The 20,578-nt window shown below is 39.5% G+C and overlaps 1 protein-coding gene across 18 annotated transcripts in view; it reads left to right on the top strand.

Annotated features, from left to right (window-relative positions):
• DST (dystonin) overlaps window positions 1–20,578 on the top strand; it is a 336,699-nt gene that overhangs the window by 242,093 nt on the left and 74,028 nt on the right. For 16 of the 18 annotated variants that reach the window (XM_060689235.2, XM_087882458.1, XM_087882460.1 and 13 more), the window contains 6 exons: window positions 6,972–7,133; window positions 9,435–9,605; window positions 15,938–16,104; window positions 17,270–17,429; window positions 17,670–17,996; window positions 18,306–18,390. In XM_060689235.2, the coding sequence (XP_060545218.2) occupies window positions 6,972–7,133; window positions 9,435–9,605; window positions 15,938–16,104; window positions 17,270–17,429; window positions 17,670–17,996; window positions 18,306–18,390 (1,072 nt within the window). The remainder of the gene's footprint in view (window positions 1–6,971; window positions 7,134–9,434; window positions 9,606–15,937; window positions 16,105–17,269; window positions 17,430–17,669; window positions 17,997–18,305; window positions 18,391–20,578) is intronic. The other 2 variants (XM_087882463.1, XM_060689247.2) reach the window with 1 other exon arrangement.

The raw sequence follows: 20,578 nt of genomic DNA, 5'->3' as shown, positions 1-20,578 counted from the left end.
ACCTTGCCGTATAGTCATAGAACACTGGACCTCAGCACCTTGTGCTCCAACGGTGCCCTCTCTTCCTCCAGTGCGTTTGAGCTGAGAGGACGGGAAACAAATAAGCTAGATGAAAAAATGATTTTTGACGCCCTTAAGCTGAACGGTGACATCATTCGAACAGCTGGAGTGCCCAAAGCAAAGTATCACACAGAAAAGAAAGAACATAGGAGATCCTGGAGGATGCTCGTCTTGCCAAATTTTGCAGACTCTGCAAATAAAAGTGAATCCTCAGTTGCCGAGACTTTCGAAATGACAGGCTTAGCAGTGAGAAGCCAAGAGGAATATGGCACAAATTCTCTTACTTCAGAAGATGATGATTCAGGTCTGTGCAGCCCTCCAACAGAAAGGGAAGGAAAGCAAGTTGGGCTGCCAGAACGACCCCATCTGATTAGAAGCCTGTCTTCCATAGAGGACATTCAGTTGATAGGCAGATTTGGAACATTTTTCTCTCCTGTGTCTAGCAGTGAACATAACACCTCAAGGAGTTCCCTTCTCAATGGATCCAACCCAGTGAAGTTGCAGGATACTTTACACACAAAGCATAGAGGAGGGAAATCTCTGTTGAGCCTGGAAGGTTACCAGGATGGACCTTTTGATCCAGGGACTTCTTCACAAAAGGATATTTTAGCACACGCAGAATGGCTTCAGGAGAGTGATCGAGAGTGTGACATCCCTGTAGATATTGTAGATGAAAAGGACTTGAAGAACAGCTCTGAAATTAATGAGCCATTAGAAAACCATGACAGGATGATTGAAAAGGATATTTCACCTCAGGATATGGATATTTATTATGAAGATGCAAGTATACCTGCTGATAAAATGGACTTAGTAAAACATGGACACGTTCACCAAACAGAACACAACATGATACATACAGATCCAAATGAAATTCAAATTTCTGCTCAGGCTTTAGAATTTGAGAATACCTCATGTCACCAAGCAAATCCAGTGAGAACTGACGTCAGTTTCAGGGTTGCAGGCATACCTATAGAAGAAACCTTGGATACAATTTATAACGGGCTGAGGTCTAATAAGGTAATTAAAACATAAACACATTTTGTAATATTGCTATTGACTTTTCCATCACTTGGGTTTTGCTTCTCTGATTGCCTCCTGAACGTTTGTGCACGTGTTTGGTTAATCTTTCCAAGAAGGTGCCTAACATCATTTGGTGGACATATGTCAGAAGACAGAAATTGGTAGATGATCATTTTGCTAAATTGATTTAGGGGTAATTTGTGACAGGGTCGATTAGGTCCAGCTGTTTCGGCTTGGTTATTTATTGTCCAGATGGGACCTGCCTCCCTTCAGATGAAATGCTTTCATGATATGTTGACGTTCAGCTTCTCCTCCTGCCCTTCCTTTTATTTCTGGTAGCACAAACTGCTTTTCAGGCCTTCACTGCCATTCAAGGCAGATAGGCCTGGGTTTTTTCCCCCCAGCTGATAATCCTCTACACGTTTCCCTAACAATAACTTATTTGAGTTTAGTGAGAATGACTTCTGAGCAGGCAAGCATAGGATTGAACTATGAACTATAAATGGCGATGATTGTTGTGGTTTTCAAACCATGCAGATTAAAGGCAAGTTACATGTATTAAAATGGTTTCTTTGCATCTTCATGCCAAGACATACTTCTAAAATGGCAGGGGTTTTACAAGGGTCATGATTATTGGGCCACGTTGTAGAAAGAAGAAAAGTAAAGAGAGGGTATTTGTAAGTTTCACATTTTTAAATCTTGTTTCATCCAGTTTGGTGATACCTTTGCCAGGCTTGGCACTTTAGCTTAAAGTTTGTTGATAAGCTTTTCCAATGAAGTTAACTTCTTGTATTCACATATTAATTATATATTGCTAAACCATTCTGAGGAAATACTTGGCTTGGAATGCTGTGGAATTACCTTTAAGAAGTGTGGATTTTTGAAACAGAGATCTGTATCCAGGGATGAAATGCTCCCGGTTCGGACCGGATCTCCCGATCCAGTAGCGATGGAGGCGGGTGGTTTGGAGAACCGGTAGCAAAAATCCCTGCCCCCCCCCATACCCAGTTGAGCCGTACAATCATCAGAGGCTTTTTTTTTTTACTTTTAAAAGCATTTTTTCTACAACCTCTTTGGCCGAAAAAATGCTTTAAAAGTAAAAAAAAATAACCCTTTGATGATCGCGTGGCTCAGCTGGGATCCTCAAAGGCTTTTAAAAGCATTTTTTCTACAACATCTGAAGAGGTTGTAGAAAAAATGCTTTAAAAGCCTCTGATGATCCCAGCTGAGTTGCCTGATTGGCAGAGGCTTTTTTTCTTTTAAATGCCTCTGACGATCCAAGCTGAGTTGCCTGATCGGCAGAGGCTTTTTAAAAGCTTGGATTGTCAGAGGCATTTAAAAGAAAAAAAGCCTTTTTTTCTTTTAAATGCCTCTGACGATCCAAGCTGAGTTGCCTGATCATCAGAGGCATTTAAAAGAAAAAAAGCCTCTGCGGATCAGGCAACTCAGCTGGGATTGTCACAGCCTTTTGAAAACATTTTTTTACAACCTCTTCACCGAAGAGGTTGTAGAAAAAATGGTTTTAAAAGTAAAAAAAAAAAAAAAAGGCCACGCCCACCCAGTCACATTACCCCCACCACCACCAAGCCACGCCCACAGAACCGGTAGTAACAAATTTTGGATTTCACCACTATCTGTATCCAAAGAATTCTGAAACTAGTTCCACAGAGTTAAAACGTAGCTGGAGTTGTATTTTCCTTTAGTAGGATGTTCTTCTTTGTCTTTGGAATTTTAACAGGCACTTCAAATATCATTTAATGTAGGAACTTGTGGAAAGAACTAGTCAAAAGACAAAGTTGTCCCAAAATTAATAGCTGAATGTCACTCTTTGCATCTCAGTTATCATTGATAGTTGTTTGTTGCGCTAAAGCAGGAGTGAGTTTAGAACTGGCCCACGGGACCGCCCTGGAAACAGTGAAGGACCGGCCCGTGGTGCCTCTGCCAGCGAAAACGGAGCTCAGGAGGGCCACAAGCGGCCCTCCAGAGCTCCATTTTCACTGGCAGAGGGTAGCAGAAGGCTGTTGCAGCCAAAAGAGAGCTCAGGAGCCCATTTTCACTGACAGAGCGCTCGGGCCACCACAGGTGCCTCTGACACGAGTGACATTGAGCTGGCCACACACCCCCGCCCCCCGCCTACCAAGGTCAAACGCAACCCTGATGCGGTCCTCAATGAAATCGAGTTTGACACCCCTGCTTTAAAGGGAATGTTTTAGTAGGTAGTTCTAGACTTAATGATCACAATTGGGACCAGATATTCCACTGTTAAGCAAGGCAGTTGTTAAAGTGGCTTGCCATGGTTGCTAAGCAAATCATTGCAGTTGTTAAGTGAATCACACAATCATCCAGCTTCTCTCATTGGCTTTGCTTGTTGGAAGCTGGCTGGGAAGGTCACAAATGGCGATCACATGACTCTAGAATACTGCAACCATCTAAAATACATGCTGGTTGCCAAGCACTCAATTTTTGATCATGTGACCATAGGGATGCTGTGATATTCATAAGGGCAAGGACTGGTCGTAATTCACTATTTTCAGTGCTCTTGTAACTTTAAAAAAAACCACTAAATGAATGGCTGCAGGTCAATGACTACCTGTAATATACTTTCTTGAAAAAGGCAAGAGCTTAATGCACTACCCATGGGTATTATAGATGTAAATGTTTCTTTGCAAAACCTTTGTGAAGTTGCCAGTGATGATGTTTCCTGCTTATTCTGAAATCCGTATTTTTTCATATTCTTGAAATGAATGAAATATTGGATGCATCAAGAATAGCGTTATGTTTGTAATGTGCTTTGCATTCCACAAATATGCATAGTATTCTTGGTGGCTTCTAGGCATCTTCCCTTTATCCCATGAAAAGATTGTTAAAACGTGTAAAGAAAGGCATCTTTGCATGTTTGGGATTAATTCCACATTTAGTTTTAGTTTCTCTCTCTGTCCAATCTGTAACTATTTCAAGCAGGATTCTTCTATTTCTTAGTGAACTTTCTTTGTATGTGAGTGGTAGCCTCTCTATTATGAAAATTTGCAGGATTTCTTTGTAGCTTGAATTCTTGTTTTTAGTATAATTCTTTTCTAATAAATTAGAACATGCGTTAACCAGTTGATACACAATTGATACCTCCCAGTTTTCAGACTTTAATTCAGCGGCCTCCAACCTTTCCAGCTTGGCAAACCAGCAGAGGCGGCAACAGCGGCACGAATAAAGGATGGTTTCCTGCATGCGCGCCACTTTCACAAATGCTGCTTCATGCACATGTGCACACACATCCACCACTTCTGCGGCCCGGTTCCAAACTGGCAGACCTGGGGTTGGGGACCCCTGCTTTAATTGGCATTGCGTAGATTTGCAAAGGGTGTTGAAATCCCTTAAGTATGGCTGCAGGTCTTTGATGCCAGCTTTCGAGCACGTATTGTTTTCAGACTCTCATCTTTTAAGATGATAAAACTTCTCATAAAATTCCTTGTAATTGGGGGCATAAGTATGAGAAGAGGGTCTACTATGTATGTGTAAGCTTATCTCCTACATACGTAGTAACAACATTTTGCATAATGGAAGTTACACTTTTGGTGTCAGTTAGCATTCTTTGTATTAATTGCCACCAACGCCAAATGTATCAATTATCCTTATTGCCCAAACTGCCTGAGGGCTAAAGGTTGCATTTTATTTGTCCCAAATAATTTTGCCATCTCAATAACTGGGAAATGTTTGGTGTTGGTTGCCTTTTCATATCCTCGGATGACCCTTCAGACTGATGGATTGAGGTTATTATATTTATGTCCTTTATTATGGTGATGTTATGGTTAAATCTGATGGCCCAATGCCTGGAGGCTGTACGGATCTGGATGGGGAGGAACAAGCTCAAGCTCAACCCTTCCAAGACTGAGTGGCTGTGGTTCCTGGCATCCTGATATAGTCAGCTGACTCCATCGCTGACTATCGGGGGCAAGTCTTTGGCCTCCGTGGAGAGGGCGCGCAATCTGGGTGTCCATCTGGATACTCAGCTGTCTTTGGAGGAACATCTGACAGCTGTTGCCAGGGGGACCTTTTGTCAGGTTTGCCTGATTTGCCAGTTGCGACCCTTTCTTGATCGGGATTCCGTGTGCACAGTCACTCATGCCCTCGTCACCTCTCGCCTGGACTACTGCAATGCTCTCTACATGGGGCTCCTCTTGAGGAGCACCCGGAGGCTCCAACTGGTCCAGAATGTGGCTGCGCGGGTAATTACGGGAGCTGCATGGTGTTGGTTACCACCTTTAAAGCGCTCCATGGCATAGGACCTAGTTATCTCCGAGACCGCCTTCTGCCACCGACGACCTCCCATCGACCCGTGCGTTCCCACAGAGAGGGCCTCCTCGGGGTGCCATCAGCCAAGCAATGCAGGCTGGTGACCCCCAGGGGGAGGGCCTTTTCTGTGGGGGCACCCACCCTCTGGAATCAGCTGCCCCCAGAGATAAGGAGAATCCAAGACCTCCGTGCCTTCCGCCGTGCCCTTAAAACTTTCCTATTCCAACAAGCCGGGCTGGCCTAACAAATCCTTTTAAATGATTTTAAATTCATATGTCTTTTAAATTTTGGGCCAAATTGAGATATTTCCTTTTAATCTGTTCTTAATGTTTGTATTATGTGTTTTTATCTGGCTGTACACTGCCCTGAGTTCCCAGGAAGAAGGGTGGTATATAAATTTGAAGTAAAATAAAAAATAAATAAAATCAAATCAAAGGGGAATCTCAAGGAAATGCAGCAGTGCTATTTACTATTGGTTTTACTGTCACTTTTTGTAAGCATTCCTGCTGCTTTTAAAAGGATAGTGCTGCTGTTCATTGCTTTTGCACCAGAGATAAGACCAAATCCAGTTCCATTGCTGCAGTTGCCTTGAGGTTTTTTTGCCATAAGATAATACTGTTTTAACACTGGATCTGGAAATCCAATCGCCCATTAGCCACTTGGAAATAATGACAAGCTCCCTCAGTTACGGCTAAGATCACTGGACTGCTTTTAAACCGCAGCTGTGCAGAGTACTGCATTTGATGCTGATTCTGATCTGATGAAATGATTCCAAACTATTGTCACTGTTGGGTATAGGTAGGGAAAAGTCTGCTACCTAATGGTGTGTGTTTCCAAAAAGTACAGATGTGAGCGTATATATTCATGTAAACAAAGCAGTTAGGTAGGACTTTGGAATAACATCTTCAGATTACTTTCCCTAATAATTCTCTTCGGCCTGGCATGAATTGCCATATAGAATACCGATTTTGGAAGTCTCTGTGTTAGGAGAGTTAAACATTAGGATTGTTGATGCTTTACAAGTGAGAGGAAAAAGGTACTTCGGGTGGAATGGGAGATATTAAAACAGGCATAGTTTTTTTTCAGGGTTCCTTATGAGCCTGAAAAAAGATACATCAATTTAAGAAATCCAAAAGTAATGAGACTTTTAAAATGTTAGCACTTATTATTTTAGCCTTACACAGAAACTGGAAAAGATTCAGGCTGTTTTGCTAGTGGAGAGAGAGAGAGATGGCATTCACACTGAAGGTTTGAAACCCTTCTTCCAAGTCATTTTTGACGCGTGCACAGCTCTGTTAAACTCAGATCATTATGGTCATACTTTCACTTTTAACATAGTGTTCGTTACCACTTTTATAATAACTGTTTGTCAATCCTTAGTGTCTGGCTGTCTGTCTAAACATCTAAATTTACCTTGAATTGTTTTAGGCTATTAAGTGCAATTTTACATGTGTACATTTTACATATAAATATTATCTTTCAACACAGTGTATGCTTTGCATATCTGCTCCGGTTGCTGCTTTTGTTCAACATGCTGTTCCAGGCTCTTTTGTCCAAGTAATTTTGCCCTTTACTTTACTTTATTTTCCTTTTTCATTTGATAGGCATTTGAGAAAGAAGAGATTGAACCACTGCAACTTAAGCAGCAGGAGGTAAATTGGTTGGGTCAAGGCCTTATTCAGAGTGCTGCTAAAAATGCAAGTACTGATAACCTTGAGCGGGATCTTGAAGACATTAATACAAGGTGGAAAACTCTCAATAAAAAGGTACTAAGCTATGTTTTCACTGTAAATACTTGTTGCTTTTACTGGGTTGGATAACTCACCACAAAGTCACTAAATAGTTGCTAAATAGTAGTTCCTGCTGTGTGCTGCATAATAATATGTAATCTCCCAAGTATGAAGCATCACCTAGGCTTCAGCAGCCACATAGAGCTCCTGACCTCACAGGCTAATATTTATCACATGGACGCAAAATGTTATTTTAAAAATGACACCTATCAGTAGCATTACATATGGTTTTGGAAATAATTTGGAAAAATATATTTGGTTTGAACAGGGTGGTAATATAGTACCTGTCTACATCTCTTAAGCTGAGGGGTCAAATGGCTGCTCCCATAGCTGTACTGTGATTGTAGGAAAACATGTTTCTCCTTTAGAAGATAGAACAAGAATTGCTCTGTTAATACTCTGCATCTAACAGAGTGTACTAAAAGTCAAACCTCCTAGGCCAGTCGCATTATGTTATATTAATATTTTTTTCAAAGAAATTATTACTATACTTCGGAATGTTCAATGTTCATGCATCAAATGAGAAAGGAATAATTACTCATTATTATTAAAATAAATATAAAATGTTTATCATATAATGAATATAATAACGTGATAAACTTACATAGAGAGAATACCAAAAGTCGGGATCCATTGACAATTTATTAGATTAAATATTCAGATAAATGGTTGATGGGGCCTGATTTTGGTATTCTCTGTATGTATGTTTATCATGTTACTTATTGTTGTGGCCCGCCAGCGGCCTGCGCGGATCGTGGCTGATCCCGACAATGAGGCTGGTGTGGTGTCGCGCCAGCAGCCTGCGCAGCCGGCGCTCGTGTCAGACAGCGAGGAGGCTGAAGAGGATGTGGTGCCAGAGGCAGAGACTCAGCCAGGGCCTTCAGAACCTCCAGAGGCTCCTTCAAGTGGAGAGAGCGAAGTGGAGGAGTCTCTCCTCAATGCTCGAGCACGCAGGGCTGCCAAAGGCAGGAGTGGCTACTCAGAAAGAGGAGGTCTCCCCGAGAGTAAGGCTTTGAGAGTAAGCCTATTTAAATCACATGCCGTTAGTAAGTTTCTTGCTAGAAACAACTTGTAATTATCATCAGAGCATTTTTGGTAGAGTCTTATCTTGCTTTCTGGGCTGGTTGCCAACCTTTGCCAGACTTTGGTTTATTCTTGCTATTTAATAAATTTGATAAGGACCGTTGGTGTGTGTCTATATCCTTGGGAATCCGGAGCTGGGGCAGAACACTTATATTATTATAATATGATGAGTATTTTATATTATAATAAATAGATATTTATAACAAATCTCTATACATTTATTATGGTCTTAAGTTTAATGTTTATTAAAACTTTTAATCATCGCATTCCTCCAAAGCATCTTTTTTTTTGGATTTGAATATGAAGGATTACATTGTGTGAGACCTTTTATGTCTGCTGATAACACATAAAGTCAGATAGTATCATTTCAAAAATCTTGGAAAATATAAGAAAGTCTATCCTAAACAGACCATTATTTTATTGATGGGAATAACAGTAAGTACAGTGGCATTTTCTGTATCATACTGATTGAAGACAACTGAGGAGACACTTTGTTTACCATCCAAGTATTGATGCAAAATTAAGAGAGAAAGAGAAGACACTGTGAAGATTGTCTTTCCCATTCTAGATGTAGAATTAGGTCTTTTGTCTTGATGACTGACAATATTACAGCTCTTATATTGTGGAGATGATTTTAAATAATTATCTAAGTACAGGTAGTCCTTGATTTATGACCACAATGAGCCCAAAATTTCTGTTACCAAGCACAACATTAAGTGAGTTTTGCCCCATTATGTGACCTTTCCTGCCACAGTTGTTAAGTGAATCATTGCAACCGATAAATTAGTAACATGGTTGTTAACTGAATGTGGCTTCCCCATTGACTTTGCTTGACAGAAGGTCACAAAAGAATCACATGACCCTGGGACACTGCAGCTGTCATAAATACATGCCAGTTGCCAAGCAACTGGATTTTGATCACGTGACCATGGGGATGTTTTAGCGGTCGTAATTGTAAAAAATGGTCATGTCCGTGCCGTTGTAACTTCTAATGGTCATTAAATGAATGGTTGTAAGTCGAGGACTATCTGTACTCAAATATTGTCACATCCAGGAAGCATCAATAAATACTGGATCGAATGCTTAATTTTTATTCTTCTAATTTCCTTCAGTTTCTCAAAGGCATTGGGATATCAGAAGATACATTGTGGGCAGAGGATAATGTGTTGAGGCTTGTTTTATATATATTTTTAGGTTGCACAAAGAGCAGCACAGTTGCAAGAAGCATTGTTGCACTGCGGGAGATTTCAAGATGCTGTTGAATCTATTCTTAGCTGGTTAATTGATACAGAAGATCTTGTGGCCAATCAGAAGCCCCCATCTGCTGAATTTAAAGTTGTGAAGGCCCAAATACAGGAGCAAAAAGTAAGTGAAAGTTAGTTATTTATCTTTTTTTCCCCCTTTCATTGTAGAGCTGGAGATGGAGATACTTAGAAGGAAATACAGCTATCTTTTCATGCACTGTGTCCACTTTGAATTAGGATAGGGAGGTAGGCAGAGAAGAATTTGGATGGGAAGGGATAATAGCTCCCCCCCCCTTTCTTTATGCTGTTTTAAAAGATAGGGGAATTTGCTTCACTTCTGGGAGGGGAGGAAACATAGGCAGGGAGGACAGAATCCAGAGTCTACAGGAATTTATCCATCACCAGCTGCATTTTAGAATGTTCCATGCTTGTTTATCCAGTTAGAGGTACCCAATCAGAGGTTTCAGAAATGAATAAGGTCTCCCCAGAGGATCTTTAGAAGTGAATACCAAATTATTATTTCAGAGTAACAGCACAAGTGTTTTGAGATAAAAGCAACTGATTCAATTAACTCCTGTTTGGATATTTTTTTTTAGCCTTACACTCATTCTGTAATTTGAGCCTTGCTCCAGGCATACCGCATAAAGGATTTTATACTACTTTTATTAAAAAAAATCCAAGGTGCATGTTATCTAATTTATTTTTTGTACATTTACATACCATTCTATCCCGGAATATGAGAGAATAAAAATGGAATTTCCAAATAGTCCCTATCAAGGCACTGACAAGACCCAGGCTTTCTTAGCTCCACTAATGTTATTTCATTACTCTGGAGTGCCCTGGATGGATTTTGGCATCATTTATGCACTTGAATATAAATAGAAAGGGAATGGTCTACATAATAAGAACCACAGTGGTACAGTGGTTAGAGTGCAGTACTGCAGGCTACTTCTACTGATCACTGGCTGCTAGCAGTTTGGCAGTTCCAGTCCCACTGGGTCAAGATTGATTCAGCCTTCCATCCTTCCAGGGTTGGTAAAATGAGGACCCAGATTGTTGGGGGCAATATGCTGACTCTGTAAACTGCTTAGAGAGGACTGTAAAGCACTATGAAGCGGTATATAAGTCTAAGTGTTATTGCTATTGCTATAATCAAATAAACATTGTTCAACCCACAACTCTATTTTCAGAATCAGCCCTTCGAAGACAAAATGATGAGTATGTTGGGGTCAGGATTAGCAACTGGCAGTTTTTGAACAAATCTTAGTGCTGGGTGAAAGTCAGCTTCCTGAATCGGCTATACGCGGGGGGGGGGGGGGGGATGACCTCCATTTATGGCAACAAAATTTGCAGTTTTATTTTTTTAAGATAGGAGTAGCACCTTTACTTTTTGGTTTCACCTTTTTATAGTTTAATAATAGAACAGTAAAATGTCCACTTGACAGAAAAAAATAAACGCAAAGAACGGTATTTATATTGGAGCTACCTACCACAGAGAACTGGCTTACCCATATTTAAGTAGTATGTAGTATGCAAAGTGCAAAACATAACCATAACCTTCAAAATAATACAGATACTTTATTTCCTCCCTTCCCAAATTCTACTGGCAGCATTGAAGCTTCTACTACACTACCTTATCATGGCAGAGCATGATAGTATTCATGAGAGGGATGTGCAAAGAATGCCAGGAATATATGCCAACATTATATACTGTTAACAGGGTCACCTCTAAGTCATGAAGATCATCCTAAGAAGGTGCCCAGCTAAAGCAAGCAGGCCACCCACATTGTTGCAATAGTGAAAGAGGCATCATTTCATACTGCATGAGATAATGCAGTGGTAAACCGCTCCAGTATTTGACCAAGAAAATCACATGAATAGACAAGATAAAGTGATTGATGTTATAGTTCCAGGTAATTGACTTCTCAGGTTGGATGGTACTCAACATGCTGATGACCTATTGTACAATCACCAGCTAAGGAGAGGAGGGAGTAAAGAGGTGTGCCTGGAGTTACCTCATGGGAGGAAACATGATAGACCAGATTAGTGAAACTCTATCTACTGGGTCCCAAGGGAAGGTAGCGAGTCAGGCGAGAATAATGTCAGGTGCAAGAAACCAGAACAACTTTGTGAATAGGCCATAGCAGTTCCTCTATTGTTGGTTACCTATATTACAAGAACCTTGCCAGTCTGGCTGCATTCCCTTGGGAACTAGTAGATAAGACATCACTAGTCTGCTCTGACATTTCCTCCTATATAGTGACTCCACATCTCTTTACTCCGCTTTCTCCTTTAGCTGGTGATTCCAACACATAATCTTTCAGAATGCTAATGGCATTTATGAGAAGTTCCAAGGGAGGTATGGCAAATTGAAGAGAGCTTTGTGAAAGCGGAGCCAACAACCACAGCAAAGACCAAGGAACCAGTGAGTAGACTGGTTCCTTGGAATGTCCCTAGATAAGGACAGAATGAGAGATTGTCCACATGTGCTCCTAACAAAAAGCAACTACATGTGTTGCTGCTTCTTGTGAGGAGACAAGATAACAGTGGTTGTTCACGGGTTTGAGCATTGAGAAGTAATAGGATCAGTCATCTTGTTTGCAACCACAGGAGAGCCTTTTAAAGGACACTAAGTTCACAAAACCATCACTTTTGGGAAATTGCCTATTAACCATCTTAAAGCTATTAAAGACTTTTTGCAACAACAAATTTGAAAACCCTTTGTTCAGTGAATTTATCTTCAACTCTGAACAAGAGAAAAATGAATTACAAGCTTAAACATGTAAAAAATGGGAAATAAACAGCAAAACGCTAAATAAGATTTTAATCTAAGAAAGTACACGTGGATTAAGAGTCAAGATATATTTGGAATATTTACTTTTATTATAAGATTTTGGAATTAAATATAAAAAATAAACAACTCTTCACAGGAAACATTTATTTTGGCTATTCTGGCAATTGCAAATCATAGCAAAAGATAAGTGATGATTTTGGAAACTGATTACTACAGAGAAAGCCTGATCTCAGTTAATACAGGTACTCCTCGGCTTATAACCACAATTTTCATTGCTGATAGTTGTTAAGTTAATTTTGCCCCATTTTACAGAGTTTATATTGGATGAAATCTAGATTGAAATCTTTGGCACATCAAGTTGCGATGTTGCCACATGGAAAAAGAAAATCTTAACTTGCAAAAACAGAATTACAGAGGGAACATGGAATGTAAAATACATGAACATAGGAAAGCTCAACACAGAGAAAGATGAAGTAATTAATATAATTCTGTAGAAGTCAATCTGTGTGGTTGCTAAGAATTAGCACTAGCTTAATAGCATGTTATCAATTAATACTTTATTTACAGTTATCAAGGAAAGTATCACATAAAAAGTCTATACACAAGGTATGGATAACAAAACAAGCCTCAATGTAGGCTAATATAACCCTAAAAACCTAATAAACTCAATGTGTATGAAACCCTGATGTATTTTGCTGCATTTTCACAAAATCCTTTCCTAAAGCTACAATTTTAAGGGCATTCCAAGAGTAAAATCTTTCTTACGATGATCATAGTAATTAGATAATCCTGAGAAAAATAAATACAGCTCAAGGCTTGGCCGTACGCTTAATTTCCAATTAAGAAGTTTAATTTATCTGGATTGTCTCCCAAGCTAACTTTCAGTATACACCCAGGAGACTCTCAAATATAGTTTTTCTTCTGCACAGCTGCAACTTGGCTGCTTGCTTTCCCAGACAGCCTGGAGAGATGATTCACTAAACACCATGCGGTGTCTTTTCTCAGAGGGTTGCCTTCAATTGTTTAACCAAGTACTTCTGTTTTCTGATTAGAACAATTACAGAGCATGCTTTCTATTTTGCCCTACATGCTACCACATGCTCTTGAACTGCCCATATTTTTATCTTCAAGAACAGAATAAGCAGGGATTTAATTGGTGAATCTGTGTGTGTCGTTTTCTCAGCTGTTGACAAATATGATTTTTGTAGGCCAATCTGCAACTAGAAAAAAAATGTGTTAATTGTTCTTGAAAGAGTTACAACTTGGTGTGACATAAACAGACAGTTGTCTATGAAAGTTGATTATATGTCTAAAATTGTTCCACTGAGTTACAAAGCCATATGATGGAAACGGTAAATGTTGAAGTCAAAGAGACACAAAGCGAAGAAAGCACAGGCACTTACTACTGTGAAGAAGGCTTTCTGCACTTCCCTTGAACCCCACGGTTTATCATTCACAACCACTCCTCCTCAACCCTGTAAAACAACAACTGGTTTCTTGAGTACACTTAACAACAGATTACTCTATAATAAATTAGTATCTTAAGATATCATAACATTTGCTGTTGTATGTAATACAACTATTGTCTTGTAAAAAGGATGGATACGGGTCTTCAGCTGTAATCATATTATAAATAATTATTCCAAAAGCTGATGTAGGGAAGTTTGATGCTAGCAATTGATCATACAGGAATACTGCTGGTCGCAGAATTGTACTAAATCAAAAATACAAAAGCCATTGCTACAGAATTAACAGGAAATGAATTGATAGAAAGGAAAGACAACAATGCAAAAAACTGCATCTGTAGGCAGTGTTCAGAATAACAACTACTTTGTATATTCAGGCCCATCCAGAATGATGGGCACAAATAATATTATACAAAGCCCTGTCAGAAGAAAATAATTTTAAAGTAAGAGCAAGTATTATATTGTGTTCCTAGTAAGAGGGTTCATCAGCATCTTTTGAAAATACAATGGACTGCTGTCATACAGAGAGCCAGGGAGATGCTCTTGAAGCAAATATTCAGAAATCATCATGTAAACAAAGAGGAAGGAAGCATTCCTTACGTCTTGGGAAGGGAAATAGTATTAAGAAGAGTCTGAGGCTGACTTTTCCCTGATTCACTAGGGCAGTGATAGCTAACCTTTTTGCCATCGCGTGCCAGGAGAGGGGGGGCGGGGGAGGGTCACGCGCGCACGTGCCCACGCGCATATGTGCGCAACCCCCTCCCCCTCCCCCCCGCTCCTGGCACATGATGGCCTGGTAGGCCCGTTTTTCTTTCTTACCTGCTTCCAGATCCTCTCTGTGTATCTGGGAACGGCGAAAACAGCCTTTCCCACTCCCTTGGAGGCCCTACAGAGGCTGAAAAGGCCCATTTCCCAACTCCCGGTGGGACAGGAAGTGACATTTTTTGCTGTCCCCAGCCTCCAGAACCTCTCTAGGAGTCTCTAGGAGCCTCTCTAGGAGTCTCTGGAGGCTGGGGACAGGAAAAAACGTCACTTCCTGTCCCACCGGAGTGGGGAAATGGGCCCTTTGAGCCTCCGTAGGGCCTCCAAGGAAGTGGGAAAGGCTGTTTTCGCCATTCCCAGATACACAGAGAGGATCTGGAGCCAGGTAAGAAAAAAAAACGGGCCTTCCCCACCCCCCCAGGCCCTCCAGAGGCAGGAAACGGGCCCTTTGAGCCTCCGTAGGGCCCTTTGAGCCTCTGTAGGGCCTCCAAGGAAGTGGGAAAGGCTGTTTTCGCCATTCCCAGATACACAGAGAGGATCTGGAGCCAGGTAAGAAAAAAAAACGGGCCTTCCCCACCCCCCCAGGCCCTCCAGAGGCAGGAAACGGGCCCTTTGAGCCTCCGTAGGGCCCTTTGAGCCTCTGTAGGGCCTCCAAGGAAGTGGGAAAGGCTGTTTTCGCCATTCCCAGATACACAGAGAGGATCTGGAGCCAGGTAAGAAAAAAAAATGGGCCTTCCCCACCCCCCACCCCAGGCCCTCCAGAGGCAGGAAACAGCCTGTTTCCCTACTTCTGGTGGGCCCAGAAGGCCCAAAAATTAGCTGGCCAGCGCGCGCATGCGCCCCAGAGCTGAGCTGGCGTGCCCACTAATATGGCTCCGCGTGCCACCTGTGGCACTCGTGCCATAGGTTCGCCATCACGGCACTAGGGTATAAGAAGGTGGGGATGAAAGCACAAGCAGACATTGGGACATTTTGTTATTGTAGCCCATCTCAATAAAGCTAATTCTAGCCTTCCTGTGGAGTCGGTTTCCTGATCTGGTCTATCTCGAAGAGCTGTTGCATAACTTAATGGAATGTCCTATTCTGAAAGCACTATATTTCATAAAAGCAAGGAAGGCATGCTTATTTGTAGCCAACCTGAGATGTCAGTGTAATGTTGAAACAAAATTTAAAATAAAAATGGAAAATAATATGGTAACTCTACAGCTGACAACAGGATTTATTTAGTCCATCAGTGCTAAATAAATGAATAATCTATTTATGCAATGGGAAGCATAAATGCTGGTCTGTCTGTTGCCTGCCATTTCAGAAGACAGCTTGCTTAAATCTTTCCTGTTTGCCGGTAAACCAGACCTTGGATAATCAGCTTCTTCATCTTGTCACAAAGCCATCATTTCCTGGCAATTTAATTTTTGATTATTTTGTTTCCAGCTTCTCCAGAGATTGTTAGATGACCGCAAGCCTACTGTTGAATTGATCAAGCGTGAAGGGGAAAAAATTGCAGAGTCAGCAGAGCCGGCAGATAAAGAAAAGATCTTGAAACAGCTGAGTCTCCTGGATAGCAGATGGGCTGCATTGCTTGATAAAGCAGAAATGAGGTACTTGAAACATTTTCATTCACTCGTAGAGTAGGGAGCTCTTCTAGCTACAGCAAAAAAAACTGTGTAATTTGAAGTTGCTGTATAAGCATTTTTGTTCTAAGATGAGCGTTAACTTTTGAGGCTGGATGAGAAAATGCATTAGCATTGTTAGGACTGGAACTGCAGGTGAAATAAACATGATTTATCTATTCCCTCGGTTAATAAATAGACTGATAGCTAGAAGGCAGGCACTGTGGATTATAAAATGGGCATAAAGACAAGGTCTACTGCATGGAGGAGCTGGCAAATTAAGTATTATTTTAATAAAGGGTTGATATATTTTGCACCTGTGAGATTTAATTTAAAACAATTCTAGCCTAGAGTAAAATGGTTCAGCAGATCTAACTAATCTGTGTGCAAGTAGTTAAATCTCATCAATGAATAGAGCTTGAAGGGACCTTGGAGGCCTTCTAATCTAACCCCCTGCTCAAGTAGGAGACCCTATACCATTTCAGACAGGTGGCTGTCCAGTCTTTTCTTAAAAACCTCCAGTGATGAAGCACCCACAACTTCTGAAGGCAAGCTGTTCCACTGGTTAATTGTTCTCACTGTTAGGAAGCTTCTCCTTAATTCCAAGTTGCTTCTCTCCTTGAGTAGTTTCCATCCATTGTTTCTTATCCTTGCCTTACTTATTTGGAAAATAAGTTGATCCCTTTTTCTTTGTGGCAGCCCCTCAAATATTGGAATACTGCTATCAGGTCCCCCCTAATCCTTCTTTTCTCTAGACTGGCCATACCCAATTTCCTGTAACCGTTCTTCGTATGCGTTTGTCTCCAGGCCTTTAATCATCTTAGTTGCTCTGCTTTGCACTTTTTCCAAAGTCTCAACTTCTTTTTTGTAATGTAGTAACCAAAACTGGATGCAATATTCCAGGTGTGATCTTATTAACGATTTATAAAGCGGTACTAATACTTCATGTGATTTTGAAATATGATTAACACAAAGTACAAAATGTTGCAATTTTTTGTTCTGTTGATGGGGCTAGTGTTTATTTTGATTATTTTTTATTATTAAGCCACAAAGTTTAATTTCTGATTATTTTTTTTAACTTTGTAAAGTCCGGAATCTTTTACCTGCATTTGAACCCTAAATGTTTGTTTTTTATTCTCTTGGCATTTTGTAGGCATCGCCAGTTGGAAGGGATTTCAACTGTAGCGCAGCAGTTCCATGAAACCTTAGAACCATTGGTTGAATGGCTAGCAACTACTGAAAAGAAGCTTTCCAATTCAGAACCCATTGGCACCCAGGCTTCCAAACTGCAACAACAAATTTCTCAACATAAAGTAAGACCTTAATGGGCAGCCTCTTGGAGTTACTTTTATAGTTTCCTCATTCAGAAGAATTGGAAATTCCTCCTCTACCTTCTTGCCTGAGTTTTTTTTTTTAATGCATTTCTATATCACTCTAATTGCTTTATTCTTTTTGCTTTTTTATTTAGTTGTGCTCATATTTGTTTACATGATTTTGTTAAATTTTCTTTTCAATTTTTTTTTTCTTTCTGCTGCTTTGAAAATTTCATTTAGACTTTAGAGGAAGACATCACCACTCACAATAAAAATCTACAGCAAGCAATTAATATTGGTCAAATTTTAAACACATTGTGCTCCAGGGAAGATAAAGAGATGGTTCAAGAGAAATTAGATTCTTCAGAAAGCCGATACATTGAGGTTCAAGAAAAAAGCAGAAGTAGGGCTGAGCTCCTGAAACAAGCCTATTGCAATGCTCAGATTTTTGGAGAAGATGAGGTTGAATTGATGAACTGGTTGAATGAAGTCCATGAGAAACTGAGCAAATTGGGAGTTCAAGACTACAATACTGATTTACTAGAGAAACAGCACGCTGAAATGCTGGTATTTGCCATTATTTTCTGTTATTTTTAATTTATCATCATTAATCATATTATTAACAATTTATTTTGTGTTTTATTAGTTATTTAGTTATTTCTTATAACTAAATCTTGCATAATTTCTTTAGTTACCTCATGAACTCTCTTCTTTTTATTTCCCATGAAGAAAGAAATGAATGCATTATTCCTTAGCAGTAACAAAAAGTTATTCCTTATGAAATAGAAGAATTTTTAGTGATGATTTCTTTGATGTTTATGTGCTGCTGCCTTTTCTCTCTCATTTCCCATATTCTTAAATCGTTAAATTTCCTAGGTTCTTCAAGAAGAGATTAAGATCAGAAAAGATAATGTTGATCAAGCTATTCAAAATGGTTTACTGCTTCTTAAACAAACTACAGGTGAGAATGATTTATATCAGTGGCAAGTTAAATAACATCTTTTTACTTAGTATTTTTTTACACTGTAAAAGTAACATTGTCCAGAATAAATGTGCTAATCTTTACAGTTAATGTACCAATTTTTTTTAATGACTTGGTTATTATATACTTGGATATTGACTTGGATATTGATTGACAGCTGGTTATAACAATATGGTTGAGAACATAAATTGTGAGTTGGCAATCTTTTTCATTTGGAAAATTAATTTCTCTACTTAAAAAAGTAAACATTTGAATTAGTGGTATCAACAGGATTTTAAAAGGGATCTTTGGGGAATTAAAACAGTTACAGCTAAGGTGAATACACTGTACCAAGTTTCATTCTATGTTGCATATCCTGACATTCTATGTCAGGAACAAGAAGGTAGCGATAATAAATAAATGAAAATCTAGTCATCCCTCATGGCTTTCTTATGCTCCAAAGCCATAAAATATAAAGCATAACTTCAAGGAGTGGAATGGTGATGATAATTCATCTCAGTCCTTATTGATTATCTTTTCCTGATGTGATGTTGGGCTAGGATTATAAATACCAGATTCCTGCCAGAAAACCAACATACCACCCTCTCCATGCTACTCAGACTAGCATTTGTTGCTTCCTAAGGTGTCTTTGTTTACATCTTGACAGAAGTAAATGTTCAGTCAGTGAAAATGTCCAACCACAGCCGTTGTGAGGAAAATTTGTAGAGGTTTCTTTTTGTAACCACTAAAATTTCTCAGTCTCCTAAGTAATTGATGGAAACATTTTTTAAAATAATTTTTTTATTATTAAAATGTAAACAAAGATATAAAGACAATACAAAGACAAACAAAACCCCCACCACCTACAAAACCCACACAACATTCTACATATATACTTTTTGTCATCAACAGAATATATAGTATTTTACTTTACATATTAATGGAAAAATAGTATTAGATTCTTAATTCAAATACTTTAAACTAAAAATATACTTGCATCATTTCTTTATTCATCTCCTACTGTTAATCTTTCACCCTAATTTCTATCATCTACGGTTATGCTAATTTTCCTTTCTAGCCATTGGTACCATTGGTGCCACACAAGGTAATAGTCATTTTCTTCGTTATCCTGGAGTTCCAGCGTTAATCTATCCATTTCGGCACATTCTGTTATCTTTGAGATAATTTTATCTTTGGTTGGGAGTTGGTCTGATTTCCAATTTTGAGCGAACAGTAATCGTGCTGCTGTCAAAATGTGTATAATAAGATATTTTGTCTCTTTGGTGTATTGTGCTGCTGTCATGCCGAATAAAAAAAATTCTGGGCTATCTTCTACTTATAGATTTGTTATTTCCTCAATGATCTTTTTTATGTCTTGCCAATATTGTTGGGCCTTCCTACATTTCCACCAAGCATGATAGTATGTCCCCTTTTTTGTTTTACACTTCCAACAGAGTGAGGGGGCATTTGGGTATATTTTGGCTAATTGAGTCGGTGGTAGGTGCCATCTGTAAAACATTTTGATAAGATTCTCTTTATAAGATGTGGCCTTGTCATTTTGATATTTTGTTTCCATAGTTTCTCCCAATTTGCCAATTGAATATTATGCCCTATGTCCCTAGCCCACCTTATCATGTTTTCTTTAACTGTTTCTTCTAATAATTTGTGTCTAAGAAGATAGTTGTATGTTTTGGTTATCATCTTTTGTTCTGCTCCCTGTAAAATCTTGTCCAATTCGTTCAGGTTATTCGAAATTCCATATTGTTTTTTGTCTACTGTATACCTTGAGTGTATTTGGGTATCAATATTTATGCCACAATTTTGAAGTTGATGTCTTGGGATAAATTCGCCTTCCTGGTTTAATAGATCTTGGTACTGCATCATCTTTCCTGTCTCGAGGGTATTTGGATGTATCAGCGCCTCCATCGGGGACCACCATTTTGGTATTCTAGTGTAATGATTTTTCTTGATTTCCTGCCAAATCTTAAATAGTGAAGCCCGAATTATCTGTCATTGGAAATACATATGTCGTTTGTCCGGTCCGTCCCATAAGAAAGCGTGCCATCCTCATGTTAGATCAAAGCCTTCTAAATATAGAGTTCTTTTATCGTCCAATTTCATCCATTCTTTGATCCAGGTCAGCCCTGATGCCTTATAGTACAGTTCCCATTCTGGTATTGCCAGGCCT

This window comes from Pantherophis guttatus, chromosome 1, assembly GCF_059756535.1.
Source record: "Pantherophis guttatus breed Tessera chromosome 1, ASM5975653v1, whole genome shotgun sequence".
In the NCBI taxonomy this organism is placed as follows: domain Eukaryota; kingdom Metazoa; phylum Chordata; class Lepidosauria; order Squamata; family Colubridae; genus Pantherophis; species Pantherophis guttatus.
This window is presented reverse-complemented; position numbering and strand designations above follow the sequence as displayed.